Source organism: Acartia tonsa, chromosome 5 (assembly GCF_053477335.1).
Source record: "Acartia tonsa isolate MP-2025a chromosome 5, ASM5347733v1, whole genome shotgun sequence".
In the NCBI taxonomy this organism is placed as follows: Eukaryota; Metazoa; Arthropoda; class Copepoda; order Calanoida; family Acartiidae; genus Acartia; species Acartia tonsa.
In genome coordinates, this window is record NC_137264.1 from 17,198,082 (window position 1) to 17,220,356 (window position 22,275).

At 30.3% G+C, this 22,275-nt stretch overlaps 1 protein-coding gene across 1 annotated transcript in view; it reads left to right on the top strand.

Annotated features, from left to right (window-relative positions):
* Trpgamma (Transient receptor potential cation channel gamma) overlaps positions 1–22,275 on the top strand; it is a 121,364-nt gene that overhangs the window by 84,601 nt on the left and 14,488 nt on the right. Inside the window, 5 exon segments of the mRNA XM_080160558.1 lie at positions 3,319–3,513; positions 11,650–11,691; positions 12,114–12,345; positions 16,248–16,388; positions 20,583–20,661. Coding sequence (XP_080016684.1) covers positions 3,319–3,513; positions 11,650–11,691; positions 12,114–12,345; positions 16,248–16,388; positions 20,583–20,661 — 689 coding nt within the window.

Genomic DNA, 22,275 nt, shown 5'->3' on the forward strand with positions numbered 1-22,275 from the left:
TTAAGATAAATCTATTAATAACATAATTATAAAAAAGTTTTATATTAACTTTAATCTTGTTATTCTGGATTAGATAAAAAATCCTCTTAAATTTTATACTTCAAATATCTCAATTAGTTTTCTTTTCTTGGTAATGATCTTTCATTATTTTAATATTTTTTTTTTCTTTTCCTAACCTAACCAACTGAATAAAGATTTCTAAGAGTTAGAAGAAACAAAGTTAAAGTTAATATATATCAAATTCAAAAGCCTAAAAAATATAAACTTTTAGAATAGAAATTTAAATTATACTCCATAAAATGTTTCTGTTTCAGTTCAACTTTTTTCTTGTTAGAATATAGTCCAAATGATAATTAATATCTAATTCAATGAGTACATAGAGTATTGCTGTAAAGCTTAATGCTTACAATCAAGCACAAAATTACTATAAAATCTGGTTATAAATAATAATAACTCAGAGGTGAAAGGTAGGTTTTGCAACCATTCAATATAGATTGAATAAGAATTTTTTTTTCTTGAAATAAGTTTCCATATTACAGTTAAATGAAAAATTTTCCATTAACTACAATTATGTAACCTAATTAGATACTTATGCAGAATCAAATTTAATCATTTATGAGTAAAATTTCCTTTTAAATTTAACAAGATAATTCATATAATTAACAATATAAAAAAAAGTAAAAAAATTGAAATTTTTAGTTCAAGGCTTTAAAAGAAGGTAGAAAGAAGAATGATATTCAGGTATGAACAGAACTCATATAGGTGTATACAGAAAGCAAATTTGATATTAACAGATAACATCTTTCAAAGAATAATTTTTGTCTATGGAAATTTTAAAAGTTTGGATTGGTTCCTCAAGTTTGTACTGGCACATATTAACGTTTTACTGCTCTTATGTTGAAATATTAAAGGATGAGTTTTGGTAGTTCTTTCGAAAGCTGTATACATCTATGTTTTTAAAATGCACAAGTATTACATATTTGCTTTATTTGAGAGAAAAATATTTTTTTGAAAGGAAGGCTTTTTATATGTTAACATTTGCCATAATTATTAAATTTTTTCAAGATATGGATTTTTGTAAGAATTTGGAATGAATGAAACTAGAAATAGACTTTTCATATTCTGTTTATATGCAAGTTGTAAAAAAGATTTTTGGTATTGTATGCCCTCTCCTAAATCCAAAATAAGTCTTCTATTACTTATCCTATACCTATTTTTTTATTAATACATACAACATTATATAGCTAAGATAAAGAAAAAAGAAGAGATGATTAAGGTTTCCTCCCCAAAATTGTTATTAAACTTCAAACCTAATAACCTTCCCTAGACCGAAGGAAGGCTTCCTGTAAAGGAGTTCCATACTAGATCCGCAATTAGCAAGATCCAATTCTTAACATTGACAGACAGACATCTAATGGTGATTTATAATCTATCCGCACAATGACTCTATTTTATTTATTCTCATTAACAGTTTTTAAAGGATATAATGCTGTAATTAATTTCCCAATTATATAGAGTTTAAGTTCAAGTTTATAAAGCAACAATGCATTATGTATTAAAAATGATATCCATAAGTTACAGCTGTGTTTATTATATTTATATACAACAAGAAACTTTATTAGTTCTATTGTTATATTTCTCATTGCACTATGCTGCAAATAAAAAGATTCTTGAATAATCATTGTTCATTTATTGCAGCATAAATAATAACCATGAAAAAATCTTAAATGATTATTGGAATAACTACATATTGCAATTGTACAAAGATAAAAAAATTTATTTTAATAAGATTTAAACTGCTCTTGAAACCAGTTGCATTAAAAATGTTTATAAGTTGATGATAAATATTTGGATTGTATATCTACATTTTAGTATTTTTCTTTAAAGCATGGTTTTACTTTAAACAAAAACTAATAAGAAGATTACATCAATCTTTTTGATGTTGAAGATTTTTTCATCTTCAAACAAATGTACCTTCTCAATGTTCTTCTTTTTCATGGGTATTTTATTAGTAGATATACTTAAAACGAGACATAAATTCTTAAAGATAATGAATAGTTTGTAAAATCTTACTCAACTATTATTTAACACAAATGAAAACACTAATTATCAATTAATTGTAAATTTGATAAAATTATAATAATTAGCAGTGACTTTATTGCATGTTACAATTGAATAAAATGTACATAATCATAAGAGGTTAACAAAAGCCTGGATTAAAAAGTACAATAAACTGTTTTTTCAAACATAAAGTTTTACAAGTGTGATATTAGGGAAATGTAATAGTTTTAGATTAACTGTGGATATACTAAAAATAATACATAAAAGCTAAAAACGTTAGATTTTGTGACATGCACCCAGAGTTAGGTATGGATTGGTGTACACAGACATAACTTAATTATAAACTAACTGCACTAATAAAATGTATAATATTACCAAAAAAATATGCTTGCCTCTAAGAAGTAAGAGGAAAGTAAAATGTTTATGTGTGCTTTTGATGCACTTTTTAAGATAAGCATTTTGTGTAAAAGAACTTGGAAATGTATACCTCTTATGTAATTTTTCTTTGCTGACAGTCAAACTCTTGACAGAATGTGCTTTTTATACTCACATTTTGATAAGGATGTCACAATACTTTCTCATAATTAATTCCATTTTTCCTTTTACCAATTTAATTTTAGGAGTAATGAAATAATCTACTTTAATGAAGAAGTGAAGCAAGGAAATACAAATTAAAGCAATATTCAAATGTTAAATGTGTATTATTTTTAAACAATTTAAAATCCAATGATGAGTAGGCAGGTTTTCGTCAGAAATTGTAACTTAATCAAATATAATTGTCTTGAAATTAATATCTATGATGATTATTAGTGACTATTTTAAACTTTAATATCTTAGTAAAAGTATAAAAAAATACGTAAAAACGTAAAAATAGTTCAGTTTGAACTTTTCATTCAAGAAAACACAATTGTTCAAGAAAAGGTTTGAATTAAATTTATATTAAATATGTAAATAGTTTTGTAATGTCCAAATATTGTAAATAAACTGTGTTTTGTATTTAGAAAATAGACAATTGTTTAATACATTTTATGACAGTGTTGAAAATTATATTATTGTCATTATGTTTGTCTATCTAATTTTGTATTATTGCTTTAATGCAAAAAAAAAATTATGCTTATTTGAATGCAGCTTATTTTGACAATGCCTTTAACTTCATATTTCCAAATAACTAAACATACTTTTTAACATTATTTTTTTTAAATTCAAGATTCAATAATCTTGCATTTGTTATTTATCATCAAAACTATATTTTTTCAGGAGAAGGCTGACACAGAGTGGAAATTTGCTCGCAGTAAGCTTTGGATCTCATACTTTGAGGAGGGGGGCACTGTGCCGCCCCCTTTCAACATCATACCAACTCCTAAATCTCTGTTCTACTTCCTGAAGTGGCTGTGGACACGAGTGTTCAGGGGGTCCACCAAGATGAAGAAAGAGCACCTGCAGACGGTGAGGGTAGGGCATGCTTATTATTATTATTACTTTTTTTAAATACAGAGTGTTTTGTTTGGGATATTTGATAACATTTTATAAAAAAAATAATTGTGATATTTAATTATAAAATATTGGCACTCAGACACAAATTAAAACTATTAGCCCTCACTACTTTTTGTTATCACAAATCCCCAACTTTTTTGTATAGTATATGTATTAGGGTGGGTTGATTATATTTTAATTTTAGTACTTTTACTGAAAAAGACAAATTGACCAACTCTTTACTGAGTGTACTGTACATAAAAAACTTTGTCGTCGTAAATTAATTATTATTAGAAGTGTTTACCAATATTGTTTAGGCAGAGCTACTCTACAAGTGTTCTTTGTAATTTTTGCAAGGAGGACAAAATTCACAAACAAAAATAATTGTATTGTACTTGTACTAATTAGATTAGATTTAATTCTAAACTTTTCAGAGAATGCAACATTTTTTTTAATGAATGAGTAAAAAAGTTTAACTTTAGCAATAAAGATTAGTTTAGAATTTTTGGTGAATTGTCATTTCCTCATTTCATTCCAAAAAAACTTAAATATTTAAATATCAATTATTTTTAATCTTAGACTAACATATTAACTATAGAGAGAATGAATATTTATTAGGGGTTTTTATTTGTCATTCTTAAAATCATATCGTTTATGGAGATTCCTAAGACAAGCCTCATCAAAACACCATATTCAAACAATCTAAGGTAAAGGAAGAGCATTACAGACTGACCAATCAAGACAAAAAAAAACATCCAAACTGTTTGATTGTTTGTGTTTTGTTCGGACATGTGTTTTCAATGTATTTATTTTTCTATTTTAGAATTATTATAAAAAACACATCAACTAATCTTGCTATCCTTAGGAAAATGTGAAAATGTTTTGCTTTGTTATCAATTGAATGCAATTTAAAAAATATATATTTCTATTTGATTTTGTAATTTGCAAAGATCCCTTTTATAACTATCTCACTTTCTTTAAATAATTTCTGTTGAAGCTAGGTAACTGTATTTAACAATTTACTATTTTGATATTTCTTTTCACTATTTAAAATTTTTAAAACAAAATCAATTTTTTAAAAACTGTATCACTATTGAATTGTGCTTCTTCATTCATTCATTTAAGTAGGGACTTTGAAAATATTTAAAATTTATAATTAAAAAACGTCCTAAAAATGTAATTTATTAGATCATTGTTTTAAAGGAAAAATGTAACACTAATAATTCCTTTAGGGCCATCCAGTTGTGGATAAATAATTTGTATAAAACCCTTGAGGTTGATGGGGGGAATTTCGCCATTTTTTTACAGCCACTTTTAAAAAGCAAAAATATAGAAGCATTTATTTATACATACATAAAAATTAAACAACCATGTAAATTTTGTGTTTAGTCATCCTAACTAAATGGTGATTCTCTATAAGTGCAATTTCGCTTTTCATCAAACAATATTATAAAGGTGCAGTTAGCAGAAAATATCTAGGGACGGACCTGCAGCTGCATATTAATCCGATGAATAATATCTTAAAGGACGCCTGCAAAAAATACCACGCTTTAACTACTGAAAGACTGCCACAAGTAGACCCAATACCTCAAATTTGAAGCCTTCAGCTTCAATTACAAAAAAGTTCTAGGCATTTCAAAATAGCATTTCATGTACAATGAAAATTTTGAAAGATTTACAATGCTCATAAAAGAAAAAACAATATTAATTACGTTGCCTAGACATAAAGTTATAACCTTATCTTTGTCAGAAATTTAGATTGCCGGTAACTGATTACATATTTACAATAAAAACACCACATTTCATAGTCAAATCTATGAAAAAAGTTCGATTTAAATTGCATTTGTGAACAAAAATCATAGCGGAAACAAAGGGGAAAACTAAAACAAGCTCAGCTGTGATTGGTTGCTTAGCTTATTCAGCCTTCTGATAGGCTACAGTACACTCGGTACAATTCAAGTTAAACTTAATTTTTTTTATTGATGTTGACAATAAAAATGTGTATTTTTATTGTAAAAATATAATTAGTTACTGGCAACCGAAATTTATGGTAAAAATAAGCTTATAATTTTTTTTCTAGGCCACGTAGTTTAATTTCAAAATTTCTAACATTAGCATTGAGATTCTTTCAAAATTTTCATTGTACATAAAATGTCATTTTGAAATGCCTAGAACTTTTTTGTTATAGAAGCTGAAGGCTTCAAATTTGGGGTATTGGGTCTACTTGTGGCAGTCTTTCAGCAGTTAAAGCGTGGTATTTCTTGCAGGCTTCCTTTAAATCACAAGAAATGCAAAAAATTTCTGCTTTTTATAACTGTATCTGTAACATCTAAAAACCTAGAAGATATACATTTAAATGTTATTAAATTGTAAAAAAAAATCATAAAAGGAATCATGCAAAGTTATTTACCTGATTTTTTCCCCTGTAATTGTATTCAAGTTGTATAAGTCTAAGATGAAAATAAACTAAAAACTAATAAAAAAAACAATGCATAAATATCAAATTTAATCAAAATAACTGTTTTTTTTCAAAATAGACTGCAACACATTGGACATTTTTATTCCATCTTTTTTTTTGCAAAGATATTTTTAATTTTGGGTTTTATAAGAGGGCGGGCACATTTTATACCCCCTGCGCACCCGTTGTTTTTGGATTACAAAATCCCTTTCAAGTTTCACAGGGTTTTATATTGGCCCAGAAATCCTTGCCAATGTCTTCTAATGTGAAAATTCCAAAAAGCTTGCAAATCAACCTGACCTAATATCCATAAAAGTGAACTTTAACAAAAATAATAAAACATACGCAATTTCGGGTCCCGCAATTTCAAATTTTCAAATAGATTGAAAATAAGGAAACTATAGGGATGGTAATAGTTAAAGAATTGAAAATTAAAACTCTTTGCTTAAGGAAGGTTTGGAAATAAAAGGAAGATTCAAATAGGCCTCATTTAAAATCAGAACTATTTGTCGGACTTACAGTAAGAAAAATACACAAATAACTCTGTCTCTTCAAATTGAAACATTTAAAAAAAATGTAGGTTTTGTGTACATTTTGAGATGTAAAAATTTTTGCGGGTGTAAGGCAAAATAAATGTGCAAAATGAAATTTATCTAAAGTGACTGTCATTTTCACAAACTAGATTGCAGAAAAAGAAACATTTACCATTTAATATTGCAGTTTTTTTTTTATTTTATTTATTCTAACAAAATTTATTTATCTTTCACATTTACAATGTCATAGCTTATCTTTATCTTGGAACACCTGCCAAAGCTCTAGGCCAGGGTGATGTAATAATTGGTCCTACCCCAAACGTAAGAGTCCCAAACGTCAGAGTGGACAAACGCAAGAGTCCCAAACGCAAGAGTCCCAAACGTCAGAGTGGGACAAACGTCAGAGTGGGACAAACGTCAGAGTGGACATTGCTTAAGTAAAACATCAGAGTCTATGCTATTTTAATTATATGACAAAAAATAGACAGTTAGGCCCCCTAGCCTGCCTAGCCGCGGGCGCTCGGCCCCCTAGCCTATAACCTAACCTAACCTAATCATAAAGAAAATGACTCTGGCTGCAGCACTCAGCACCCTGGCCTACCTAGCCGCAGCGCTTTAATGATTATAAAATCGAGACTCATACGTTTTACTTATAAAATGTCCACTCTGACGTTTGTCCCAAAAATCCTGCGTTTGTCCACTCTGACGTTTGTCCCACTCTGACGTTTGGGACTCTTGCGTTTGTCCACTCTGATGTTTTTCCACTCTGACGTTTGGGACTCTTACGTTTGTCGTGGAACCTAATAATTGAGTAGCTTCCACGAGAATTGCGGGTCAGCTTGTAATGTAACATAGAATACACTCAGCTGTGCGCGAAGCTTACCAATCTAGGATTGGTCAAAGGATTCTCACCTCCAATCTCCTCGTGCATCTGAATCCTAACTTCAGAAAATCAAGGCTACCTAAATAAGTTAAGATATATAAATTCAATAGGTTTTCTGTAATGAAATTTCATTATATTATATAATTGTTTTTTATAAATTTTACTTTTTCGTTATTAAGAAAAAGACAATTAATGATTATAATAAAAGACCATTTATTAAGAAAAAGACAATTAATAAAAAAGGTAATTATAAACAGAAGCCTAATTAAATTAATCCATTTTAGTCGTTTTTCCTTTTTTTCCACCAGCTGCGTCGCCCCTAATTACAGGGGCCATTTCCGTGAAATGAGGTGGAAAGTATCACTCTTCAAATAGCCTAAAAACTTTGTTAGGTTCAAATGATTTTTTTCTAAAATTGAAGCAATGATCGCCCCAGCATAAATTTTTTTCTCTATTTTTCAAACAACGTTTAAATTTGCTCCTAGACCTTCTTCTTTAATAAGAATATCCTTATACTAAAGTAACAGGGTGTCTATTTTTCTGTGTGTGTGTTTGTGTGTTTGTACCGAAGGATCTCGCTAACCGCTGAACCGATCGGGTTTCCTTAACAGGGTAGCTTCTCATAGGTCCCGGTAAGGTTTATAACTATTTTGAACTAGAAAATTATTCCCTACCCCCCAAAAATTTTTTTTTCAATTTTTTCAACTAAAATTAAAAATTGGTTGAGGGATCACCCCCCCCCCCTCCCCAACAAAAAAAAAATTCACCCACTAAAAAATTTTTTTTTTTACTTTTTCTTATAAAATCTAAAATAATAAAGTGGGTTAACAAATTTGACTCTCCCCTCCTCAAGTGCCCCTAGAGGCCTCTAGGGGCGTAGCCGCTAGTATGTTAGTCTTAAAGTAAAAGGTTGTATTAGGTCAGAAGAGATTAATTGGTGTGAACTATATTTGTTCTAATCATTATTAGGAACAGTGGAACATGGTGAGAGGGAATAGTCATTGGATGAAAAATATTCTCTAGCAAGTAAAAATGCATTGTATCAAAGCAGTTAAAAGCTACCGTAAAAATAATTGCCTAAAGTTTTTAAATTGTTGGGTTTACAAAATAAAGGTAATGCTAAAAAAAACTTATTTATGAAATTAATATTTAAAAATTATACTAAATAATTTTCAAATACCTTTGTCCCTGAAATAAAAACTCGCATTCTCTTTTCTATCTTATCCATTAATATAATCATTAATTACGTTGTGCATCCAAAATAGAAAAAATTATATATCAGCAAAATGTTAAGTTTAAGGCTTCTTTAGAATGATCTTATTGTTTAAAAACTTTATATACTTTATACCATGATTTTCCTGATATTTGAAATACTGGATCACTTGGAAGCAGCGTATAGTGCCTATAAAAAAAAACGTGATACAACTAAAATGACCAATGGTAGGCCAGTATTTTACCATTGATCAATGAGAATGTATATTGGCCTATCATTGGTCATTTGTATTCTTTGACGTCATTTTTTTATAGGCACTTTAAAAACCTTGCTTTTGCCTCAGTTGCCTCTATTTATATATACTCTTAATTACTTGTATATGGATATTGTTAATCTTGTTAATACTGTTTTGCTATTCTTAAAAATAGTTACATTGTGTGCAGCATTGATTGCCCCTTTGGCCTCCTGGTGTATATGGTTGATTATCAGAGCAGTTACTATCTATTTAATACTATGGCCGTCTGTCTGTCAATCCTTCATATGTAAACTTGATTCCAATTACACACTTTGCCTACTGAGGTTTTCTTAACTCTACTTAACCTATCATACCCAAAGCAAAGCATAAAAAATACGTTTTTAACAAAGTCTCGTCTGTTGTCAAGATGCAATAAGAGTAAAATTGCCCCTTTTTTATTAATTATTTATATTTCAGTTTTTAATGATTGTTATTACTACGCTTTTTATTATTCACATTGTTTAGATAATGATATCCTGCTGGATATGGTTTATATAATTAGGAACAGCGAGATTTCTTTCTGTATATCAATTTATTGTTACAGAAACTTTTTTTCACAGGAATATTGTTGGATAAGTTGTTGAAATTTTTTTCATACCTTAAAAAAAGGACTAATTAGACAAATTGTCAGGACTTTTACAATCCCCCCCCCCCCCTCCTGAAATAGAAACTAACCTTTGTTGTCATTAATTTGATCTTTTATTGAACTTTTTGATTTGAGCTACATACGTTACCTAATGACTTTTTTTAAAATCTCCAATCAAGGAGAGGTGGATGATGTTATTGTTAAAGTCCTGTGATCAACCCTAAACAAAGAGTAAAGACGATAAAAATATTTTTTCTTCGGATTTTATAGATTAGAAGGTTTTATTAATTAATTTTTAATTCATAAATCAGACACTTTAGCAAATTTAAACTACCACTAAACAATCTATCCTAACTAAGTCAGAGAAGTAGAGACATTGGATTGTATTATTGTGGTAGGCATTAAACGTTTCATAAACTAGTTTTTTCATTTTGCATAAGATTGCAGTTCATTTATGCTTTACACTTGAAGGAGCTACCTCACCCAGAAGACTACTCGTGATGAGAAAAATTTAAGTTGTATCTACATTAATCTTTCTTCTAATGAAATATGTAAACAGTAGGATTTTAATCTAAAAATGATATTTTTCTAAATTTATTGTCAAATTAAAAAAATTAACAAAATGTCTATCTACATGTATATGAATAAGTTTCATCTATTACTAATAATATATATTAGTATTTTATTTGTTTTGTCGTTTTTCTATTACATATTCTATAGTTATACTAAGTATATTATTTACAGTATAAGAGCATGGATATCATTTATCAAAAATATAGAGAATAGCTAAAAATCTGTCAAATATTAAAACTTCCTTAAATATTATAATCATATTATGCATTTAGTAACATGCTAACAAATTTGATATAAACGCGTATCCTTGCGCTGTATGTTAACCTTTTAAGTTTTGCTCTAAGCTACTTTTAGTTTAGGCTATATGAGCTTTAATAATGTGTGAAGTTCGGATATGCTTGGGCTAAAAGCAGCATTTAAATCTATTGAATAAAGTTTCTTTGTTTATAAGAATTTTGGTCCGTGGTGAAGCATTAATTTGTATACACTGTCTCTATTTGCCTCATGGGTGTAAATCTAATACAATCTAAACCTTAATTACATGTGTCCCCTCACTTCTACTAAATATTTCACAATATTGACTTATATCAAACGTTGTTTATTAGTATTACAGCAAAAAGTGATCTAGCTCTCTCTCCCTATCTCTTTTTCTCCTTCATCCTTTGTTTGTTTTTTGGGAATTTTAAGCTTTTTTGAGTAAGCTAGCTTCAAAATATAGGATTAGAATGAAAAGTATAATATACTAAACAAAAGGGGGTTAGAAAAGTAGAACCAAACCATCATGGTTGTAGCTTTGCTGCTAACAATATTTTGGATGGATAATTTAAATTTTCAGCAGTGACAAGAAGATTGGAAAATTCGGACATGGATTACACTTAATCCACTACGATATAAATTTAGTGTCTAATCACGTCCGCTGATTATTACAACAGCAGAAACATTTAAACTTATCTCTCTAATTTTTTAGACACCTTTGAATTCCCTTATTTCGCTAATGTGTCTACTTGAGGTAACACATGCAGGCGTGATACTTTGGCATATTTAAAACAATCACAAACAGATGGTTTAATTAAGTAAATCCTTATCCTACTATAAAAAGTATTAAAGTTTTTTGTCTGTAGCTTATGATTTCTATAACTACTTAACCGATTGAGGTCCCTACGTGTATTTTCATTTATCCCTAGAAACAGAGCTCCTAGATGGTAGGAACGGAGCCACTAGTACTGTTTTTATCATATTGGTTTGTTTATAACTTTATTCTTAACCCATTCCTCCTCAAAAGAAATAAAAACTTGTTTAGAACAATGCTATTTATGGGTGATTTCATTCATTTTTTATTGTTAGAAATCCTATAATTTAAAATTTTAACAGATATTTGTTAAACTTAATAAATAGAAACTATTTGGTATTTTAAATTCTAATATTTTTTATATCTTACTTTTTTATTGTAATTTAAATATTTTATGTAGTAAAAATGTTGTCATAGGATTTTCTTAAAATTAGTTTATGAAAGATTTTTCAAGTGTTTTGTTTGTCAATTTTAAATTAATATTAACTTTATTTTTTTATTTCAGCGGAAAGTAAAGCAGGCTAGCGAAAGAGATTTGAAATATCAGGTTAATAATTTATCAACATTTTATAACAAATACGATTTTAAAGAATTCTAGAAAGATATTTTGATAATTTCTCTAGATATTATATTTAAGTCTCAAAAAAACGAGCGGCTAGATCTCTGCTACACAACAAGAACAAACTTCTTAGTAGAAAATATATTTCGCTTTATTCAAGCCTTCTCAATTCTATAAAATAATAACCATATCTGCAAAAATTCTTTGAAAAACACAATCTTTATACTAGTTAAAAATTGAAATTAATATATATATTTAACAAAAAATAGGTTAATAAATTAAATATACATCGACAGACAACCAATAACATTCCTTTATTTTTACCATAAAAATTACCCGCCAATTTGATACTTTTTAACTTAAGGACAGACATATGCTGTGATACTAAAAAATACAATTCATTTTTATAGAACATAATGCGTAACCTGGTGCGTCGTTACGTGACGCAGCAACAACGCAAGGCGGAGAACGAGGGCGTCACAGAGGACGATGTCAACGAGATCAAGAACGATATCTCCGCCTTCCGTTTCGAGATGATTGAGATTATGCGGGCTTCGGGGATGCGTGGCGCCTCAGCTGCCAGCGGTCCCTCTGGTCCTGGCGGAAAGAAGAATAGGCAGAAGGAACGGAGGCTAATGAAAGGTAATTATTAGAAATAGAATGGACTGACAGATCCTGTAAAATAATTCATTATTCAAATTTAATTAATTACCTGTCGACATAATATCCTACTAGTCTTGACAAAACCAGCTTCGAACCTACTCTTATAACCATGCTTTTAGAAGAGAAAAAAATGAAAGTAGGATTGGCAAAATCAGCCAAATAGTCATACACAAATATTTATGATTAAATAGATTTAAATTTGCAAATGTCTTTACCAGTTCTTGGACAGATGTATGCTTTATTTGTGTTGCGTACATGAAACTAATTTCCATTCTTTGATGTGTCTGATTTATCTTTGAGGGTATTCAATTATTAAAAGCGAAGCTTTTCTATAATTAGGGTCGGTCCGTCCGTCCGTACGTCCGTACGTCCGTACGTCCGTCCGTAACGGATAGCTTTTTTCGTTAATTTAGACATGTTAGAATTGTCCTATCAATTTCAAATTTTGCATGGTGATTTCTTTAGTAGTTAGGTACGATTTAGAAAGCGTAGCAACTCTATAATCATTACCAAAATGTCCGTACGTCCATTTTTAACATATTGATTTTTTTTACTTTTTTAAATAGCTTTTTTCGTTAATTAAGGAATGTTAGAATTGTCCAAACGGATTCAAATTTTGCATGGTGATTCCTGTAATAGTTAGGTACGAGTTAGAAAGCGTAGCAACTCTATAATCATTACCAGAATGTCCGTACGTCCATTTTAAACATGTTGATTTTTTTACATTTTTAACAACAAATTTGTATGTGACCTAATTATCCGATTGGTCTGATTTTTGGTATACTGTTTCCTGGGACAACAAAGTACAATTTTATAAGCGAAGCAACTCTATAATCAAGTCCTAAAATGTAAGTATGTCCATAAACATTATCCTGTATCAAGCAGTTTTTCAACAAATTTACTTACAATTTTGCTTTGACTCTTATACATTCGCATTCTGATTATTCAGTTCTGACATTATACAAGTGTTAATGTCCGTTTGTCCTACCGTTTCAGAGCTTCGCTTTTATGGATGTTGTCATCCTTGTTACTACAAAAAGACTAAAGATTATTACTGTTCAAACAACATTATTAGCTAAAATTATATAAAATTTCTTAGGCTGTAAAACTTTCAAAATTTTCAAAGTTAATAGTATTTCTTACAGATTTCGTCTATTGGCAATTTAATTTTACTTAAAGGTTCCAAGGCAACATTTTTCTAATGACAGTTAACTGTACATTCTGATTAACTTCGCTGGTTATGTATTTTTTCATCCTAGTTCTAACAGGGAGGGAGGGAACATTGGACTAGAAATTACACTACTATCCAAATTTTCATAACCTTTTATCTTATTAATGAATAAAAAAACTTTGGGTACTTATTGAATGCTGAATAGCTTGTTCCAAACTTATTAACCTATAATATTTATCTACAGAAGGGGTAATTTTGTTAGTCATAACTTTGCAAATATGAATTTTTCTCATATTTGTTTTAACACTACTAAGGGCTAGACTTTGTATTTAGTTTGTTACATGTTATATTTATTTATCTTTGGGTGTTTAAGTATATTCATATAATTTTCAACCAAACAAGGACATTTATGTTCAAAATTATCGCAGTAATAAAAACCGCTAATATTTGAGTTGTTAAGTGATAAAGATCAATAATTGTAAGACTTAATTATCAATCATTTGCAGAAATTTAAATTATGGCCTGTGTAATGCTTATCTTCTTAATTGAATCAATAAAGTATACAACCGATACAGATATACAGTTAAGATACACAGTTTACTGTCTTGTCAGGGCAGATGCAAATATTATTATTTGGCTGTATTTCATTGGCTTGTATGAAAACATTGTATTTATTTTCATTGTTATTGCAAAAACTTTGCATTTTCCTAACTCTACTAAAGTCTGGACTGGATTTAAAGAATTCAGATAAAATTTTGGCAACATGGCAAGATGGTTTATACGGTAATAATTTAACCATTTCACACAGACAAACTAATAGATTTATTACTCTTGATATTCAATCAGACACAATAATTCGTCCCAAGGAATTTCTAGCTTACGGAAATCAATGTTTAATATTCTATATTTAGTCACAAATGGATTAATTTTTTTATACTATTAATTGTAGTCAAATATAATTTCACAACGCAAAGCTTTATCTTCAGAAATCCAACCATCTATATAAGTCTTATTTTATGAATAAAATAAAACAGAATGTGGAAACTTTCTAACCAATAATGTAGGTGGAATGTTTCTACACTTTGTCCTATTGGTCCAATTGATGGATTGACTATTTAGAAAGATAAGAATTACTCTGTAACTATTTGTTGTTTCGTCTACTTGCCTCCTTGCCTTTTCTTTCAATTTGGTATCTAATATCTTTAAATATTGCATATGACGAAAAAGAAAGTGGCAATGTGGTTATTCTTGAGATGATAAATCCCTTCAAGTTGTGAAATACCTGAATTTAATTTTACAATTTTGCTGACGCCAGTAAAATAAAACAGTCTAAAACAGGGAGACAAAAGCAGAGAAAAATTTTGAAATATTTGTTTTTAGATAGGTAAAGTCCAATATTTTCAAAGTCTCATCCGTCAGAACATAAAAAAAAACTTTGGCCAGCGTTGCAGAGCCGTTGATTTTGGTGCGGCTCCGGCTCCGACCTAAAATCAAGAAAAAACTCGACAAACTTATTCCCAGGTCTATTTTTGACTTTTGAAGGTTTTAAAAGTTCAATTTTTGATAAATTGAAAAACTTAATAGGGGCATTTGCACATGACAAAACAGAGTTACCAAATTATAATTTATGAAAAATCTCTTTATTTATCTAGTCCGGAGCCGTTTTTTAACGAAAATTACGGATCCGGCTCCAGATAAATATGGCGGCTCCACGGCTCCTGGCTCCGGCTCCGCAACACTGCCTTTGGCATTTGTAATCTTATTATCAATGTTACTTACTAATTTGAGCAAAAAAGGATCTTTTGAAATATATCTGGATATACCTGGAATTTGGATGTCTTCTGTGGCCGCCAGAATTGTAGGACAACAAAATATAATACCTTTTACACAATTAAAATGAGAGGCAAAAAAATTTATAGGGGGCATCGAAAAACAATAATAAACTGTTGTATATTCATTTGTATATTTCTATATTCTACACTAGCTACAATGCCCCTAGAGGCCTTTAGATGTAGAGTTGGAGGGGGGGGGGGGGGTCGACTTTAAAAAATGGAAAGTAAAAAAATATTTATATTACTTCTGTATATGGATACTTAAAGAAAATGTCTACTTAATGCTATGTACAAACATGCTCCAATTATAGAACTTTTAATATTTTACACAATATAATGTAATTTTTTTGGAAGCCATATCCTTAAATTCCTGGTATTATTTGAGATATTCTAACAGTAGACCAAAATTTTGCTGCTACATCATATTTCTAAATATAATTTTAGCCTTATCAAACAGGATTCCTCCTTTGGTAGATAATTTTGTTTTTGGGGGGAGGGAGGGTGGGGGCAATACTATTCTTTAACCTAAGAATTGTAAGACACCATTGGGCAACGAGGTGGGGCAGGTGTGGTGGGGGTAGGTGGAAATGAAATAATAGTCTCTTTCTTTCTAGAGTTTAATCCATTTATTCCTGATTTAGATATTATCTTTTAAATTTATGACAATGTGACATTGGCAAAGCGTTTAAATGAAAAATGTAAATGTATACAAAGTGTTCAAAAGATAACAGAAATTCAAATTTAGATAAATATTAGGGTTTATATTAAAAAAGAACAGAATCAAGTGAATGAAGTACCAAGTCAATTTAAATCATTGAAATTGCTTGTCGACCGAATGAAAATTAAACTATCAATCTAAATATATTTTTTTATTTTAGGATTCCAGTTGTCGACGGGAACCGCATCAACCGCGGGCGGAACCTCGCCATCCGCACCGCCCGCCAATCCGATGAACAGTGTTCATACCAGCAACGAGATTTCATATGATACCAGCTCCAGTAAAAAGTCTGGGTCAAGAGGTAGGAAATTTATACAGTTGGCTTGTTAAAGCTGCGATAGTTTTGGACTTGAGTGTGAGTTGTATGATACCAATCCATTTGATTTTGTAGGTTTAAAATCTCTACACGTACATTTTATTTTCAAATCTTAAATCAGTTGTATGAGTTAAGTAGTCACTAGTCTTCCTAAAATGTCATTATCTCACTTTTTTTATATATTGCGCGGTTACAATATGAAGCTTTTCGAGATCTTAACTAAACTACTATGTCAGACCTTTTACTGTGATACTTTTGAACATATTCGTCCTTGATACTATTTCTAGAGAATAAAATTATTGTATTAATGTGCGTACAGCTTAGTAATGGTACAATTTTATCTTTCTAATGATGATTTATGTTTTTTAGTCCACAATTTAGGCTTTTTCCTTAACATTTTTTACAAATTTTCGCTGTCCATATACATCATAATATGGGTATGTCTGCACGTTATTACTAATGCTGGTCAGGGTTTTAGCTACTTTTTTAGATTTGAATAAAATCCCTCTTCTATCCAGTTTGTTTAGGTTTCAGTAGATTTTTATGGATAGACAAGTAGATAAAGAGACAGATAATCTTCCTATTGCTTTATAATAGATTGATACTTTGATATCAAAACTTATTTTTTGCAGTTCGTTTGACCCAAAAATGAAGATCTATCCATTAGGTACCGAACAAACCTAAATGTAGAAAAGCAACGCTTTTAAAATTAACAATCTGGTTTTCTAAGTTTATTAAAAGTCAATAAATCTCTTTTTTATCAGTGTGGTTGTCTCTTTGGGTGTGTGTGTTTGTGTGTGTGAGGATGTGTGTGTGTGTGGGCAGTTTTTGTGAAATCCTAGGATATAAATCATTTTTTTCTAGGACCATGGACAAATTTTAATTTATTTAAATCACACAATGCTCTTATATTTACAATTTTGCCCAATTGGTAAATTTTCATCTCGTTTCAGTCGCTTATCTTGAAGCTGCTTATAGTGCCTCATAAAAAATGACGTCATATAACACAAATTTCCGATGATAGGCCAGTATACATTTTAATTTACCAATGATAAAATGTACACTGGCCTATGATTGGTCATTATTCATTTGTAATGACGGACAATTAACCATTTGATTGCACGACTTCTAAAACTCGAATATTGGATTACGACTATAAAATAACAAATTAGATTTTTATCTCACACTTGACATAGCAGTAGCAGATATAGACGTAATATGTAACAGAAAATTTTACTTGAATTAGTTGGTCGTCTGTCTCTGTCGCCGGTTTTTTTGTGGGGCATATCGGAAAAAGTTGATAATTGCAGTGAAAATTGATGGTCCAATCCAACTTTCATAGTGAGGAATATTAATTCATTTTTGTTTTCTTAAGTGTATACTTTTTTTTTAAATATTTTTTTTATGCATATAAACTCTCTAAATGTCCGCTTTCGTCACTGGTTTACTGAGAATATTAGTATATATGTTGGATTACAACCCATATATTTATTTAGATGCCAACGTTTTCAATAATTTCTTTAACTGGTGAAGAAATTACTATCATCATATTTTTTACTTGAAATTAATGTGTATTTCAAAAAATTCCAAAAACTTTTTTTTCAATATCATTTCAATAGAAGGCTATTTTTTAATTATGTCATAAATATGATTATCCTAAAAACTGGTATTAGATCCATATTATTCTGGTTTTGCTACTCCAGTGTTGATAGTACTTCTAGCAGCTTGATAATGTTTGTCTGTCCTTCTTTCTGAAATGATACCCAGAACACTCTTCTGTATATATTCAATGTAAATTTAAAAATTTATACACTTCAACTTAGATTTTTAATTCAAACAACCTCGTGTTTGTTCCTTTTTAAAATTGCTAATCTATTTGTTGTCTGTTTGTATGTCTATCTGGGTGTAAATATGTGTGAGAGTGTGTGTGTATGTGTGTGTATGTGCACGTGTGTGTGTGTGAAGTGAGAAATAATGATGTGAAGGGAAAGAAAGAAAGAAATAGATTTGGATAATTTACTTCTTACCTTCAAAAGAATAAAAAGTGTTCGATTTTTCAATCTGTAACTACGTATTTCATTGGTGAAGAAATCCTGCGTTTTGATGATATTATTTGCATTCGTGAAATTAAGACATATTATTTTTCCAAACAATAACCCGCGACTAGGGCTTAACACGTAGTGCAACTGCTCGTCGTCAAAAAAGTTATTAGTTCGAATCTTAGCTCTACACCAAAATTGTACCTTATATTGCTGTGTCAGATGCTTAACATTGAAAGTTAGTATAAGGGGAATGGTGCTAATTAGGCAAAAGTCATTAACATGTCAATTTATGAATTCCAGTTAAAGGTCTTGGAATGAAAAAGCTGTTTGTATTATAGCTTATACATATATGTAGTTCTACTAAAAATAATAGGGTCCCTTAGGTATAACCTTAGTTCAATCTTTATGTTGACCTAGTCTATTCTATTTTGGTCATATTAGTTGTGGTTTAATCAAATTGGAACGAGTTTCATAAAAAATAAAGGATAAATAAGTTAGTTATTTTTTCTTTCTTTGATATGCATATACCTAAGTTTAGGAAAGCTTACTCAGGCGTAATTTGTCAATGGAAAAAAATAAACATTAAAAAAAAATGAATTTTTGGTAGATATTGTCTCCATTTGCTTATTTTCCAATAATTTTACCCCTGTCGAAATCCCAAACTTTGTAAGGACATTTAAGAAAAGTTTTTACATAAAAAAATGATGAATATTATATAAGAAGTGCAGTTCAAGGATTCAATTACTTCATTAAAAATATAAAGTTTTATGAATTTCTCAAATTTAAACTATTTGACGACAGCAAAAATACATATAGGCTGTTCGAAATATCCTATCGATTCAAAACCTTGCATCATGACACATGTAACATTTAGGAACATAATTAAAAGCGTAACAACTCTATAACCATTGTTAGATTGTCCTTAATTGAACCCTAAACGGATAATGAGTTCGGAAACGAAGGAAGGTATAATTTTCAACGTCTCATGTATGATGTTCTATGACACGTATTGAACCCAAAACTTTCTCGACTAAGGCTGCATGTAGTGTACTGTACATTTTAGGCTAATGGCGCGGGTTTTCTTATAAATCAGTTCCGTGTGTATTATCTCTATTTCTACATACCAATAAATAGGTCGACTATTTCTCATTCTTTCAGTCAGACATTTTCTTTAAAAAAGATGATAACATCCTTTCTAGTTCAATATTCAATCCATAAACTTACCTCTTATTTAAAAATAGAACAGTGTAAAACAGTAACCTTAGTGATATAATGACAAAAATTATATTGTTTCCTCCCTTTTTCTTAATTAGGATGGGAATGGGGGGGGGGGGGGGGTTAAGTATCCCTAAGATATTTTAAAGGTGTGTTAGGGATCTCTAAACATTTCAGGGGAGGCCAAAGCTTTAATTTGTAAAATGGGGGGGGGGGGGGTAGAGGGTGTTAAGGTAGCGGGTAAAATGCAATATAATATTATCCAAAAAAATAATTATAACTATTTTGAGTGTTCTAAGAGGGGGGGGGGGGGGGGGTGCAGACAATTTACTACAGAAAACTATCAAAGAAAAGATATTGGGTCCTATCTAGCGTCAATATTTATGTTTCCAACTTTTTCATTCTAGTTTCCATGAAAAAGAATTTCCGAGATTTGTCGTGGCTTCGAATAATATCTTTTATAGCTGGAAATACCATTCTTATGGAGAAATCCTATTTTTAGAAAGAAGTAAGGTTTTCTGTTTGTCCGTTAAGATCTCTGAACTTATTCAGTTCTTTATTCTAGACAGCCTTATTATAGGTATAGTGTTGGGGTGGTTTAGGCCTATTTTCTACACCCTCCATCCAGGGAAGTCCCAGGATGAGTATAGGCTATTTTACCACGGATGCATATAAATGTTAACAATTTACTAATACTAGTATTTTCTTTGTTATAGCGAAATAGCAATGACCTTTTATATAGCTAAACCGAGTAAGCCATGTTTTTAGTATATAACTTTAGTTGGTTCTAAGCTATTTATATGCTCACCTATCCCCTTTTCTTTAGAAGCAAATTTATTTAAGTAAGAGCTAGATGAACCCTACAGGGATACAGTTCCATAACAAAATAATTTTCTTATTTAATTTATTCTGTTTTTTTCAGGTTTCAGTAGAATAGCCAAGCTGGTTGGTTCTGGTGCTTTGGGTTCGGGATCATCCACAGATAAATTAGATAAAGAGGAGTAAGTTATTTTTATTGATTAATCTATAAAGAGTAGATCTGTGCCTACTTTGAAATTTTTAGTCCAGGATTTTCGACAGATAGATTAGATAAAGACTAGTAAGTTATTCACATTCATTAATTTATAAACAGTAGATATGTGCTTTTTTTTTGGGGGGGAGGGGTATTTTTATAGTGGTGATTTCTCTTGGGTGGGTGGTGGTATCCTCCCAAAAATAGCTACGAATCTTCAAAGAAATTATAAGATGCTACCATGAAAAGGAGAACCATATCAGTTTAGCGGTTATGCGAGATCCTTCGGTTCAGACACACACACTCACACACACAAACAAACATCCTATTATAGTTATTATATTTCAAGTGTAGGATCTTTGATTGATAGAATAGTCGTTAAAGAAAACAAAAAAGAAACAAGAATTTTTTTTTATTGAATAATTAATAAGGGTAGAAATTGGCTCTTGATGTTTCGGTTAAAGGGCATTGATAAATAAGATAAAGAGTAGTAACTACTGTATGTCATAGTTTAATTGAATAATTTAACCCTTACAGATCGGGCCCCAATTCCCACCTTAATAGATCGGGGGGGGGGGGGGCTCCAAGAGCCCCCCCCTCTATCTCGGCTCCTGGTACAGATAAAGACGTAAATTTTTTTTCTGGTGGTTCATGTGTATTTTTAGAGAAAATTACTTTTTCTAGTCATAGCAGTCAGACCGCTCCTTAGCCGCTTTTTAGAGGCCGGCCGCTAAATTTTAAAACAGCTGTAGAGCGGCAAATTTTGCAGCTAGGATGACCAAATTTTAGGACGAACTTTTATTTTTCATAACAAAAAAATTACTTTTTCTGATCATCGCCGAAAAACGGCAAATAACGGAAACCGCCATTTTCGGCGGTTAAGGCGGTAAAACGGCGGTTGGCGGCGCAAATTAATATTTTTATCTGTTTATTATTGCTCAAGGATTTACCAAAAAAAAATTAGGTCTCTAGCTGTAATACAGGCCACGATATTCATGGTGACCCCCAAAATGGTGGGTCCACGTATTACGTGCATGACAAATATCTCGAGTTTTTTCCGTCTTAATTTCTTACGACTTTTATACAGTTTTGTATTGTGGGAGGCGTAGTTAGACAAATTAGTTGGGGGGAAAGTACAAAGTTTATACTGAGTTAACACTTTAAGGACAATAGGGATGAAAAGTAGAAAATGTTATTTATGAAATAAAAAAATTATATTTGAATGTTGTATATTAAATAATGTATATCATAAATTAATTTTGAAATGGTTTATAGAAAAGTAAAATCTTTAAAGGTTTAAATATAGATGTAACAAACAATATGATTCAAACGGCAGATTTTAAAAACTTTCAAAATTTCAACAATTGGACATGAGGGAAGTTAAAGACTTGAAATCTGATTTCTTTTAAAGCTGAGTAATAATTATTTAACGCATCGTATTATAGACAGCTTTCCTCGGATATTAAAAATGAAAAATTATCAGATTAAAGCCCTGGAGGCCCTCCACAGTGCAGTGGTGAGGTAAAGTTTAGTAGCCCCGCTGAGTTAGGGCCCCCTGCACGGGTAAGGTTAGGTTAAACAAGGTAAGGGCTCTCCTCCACAG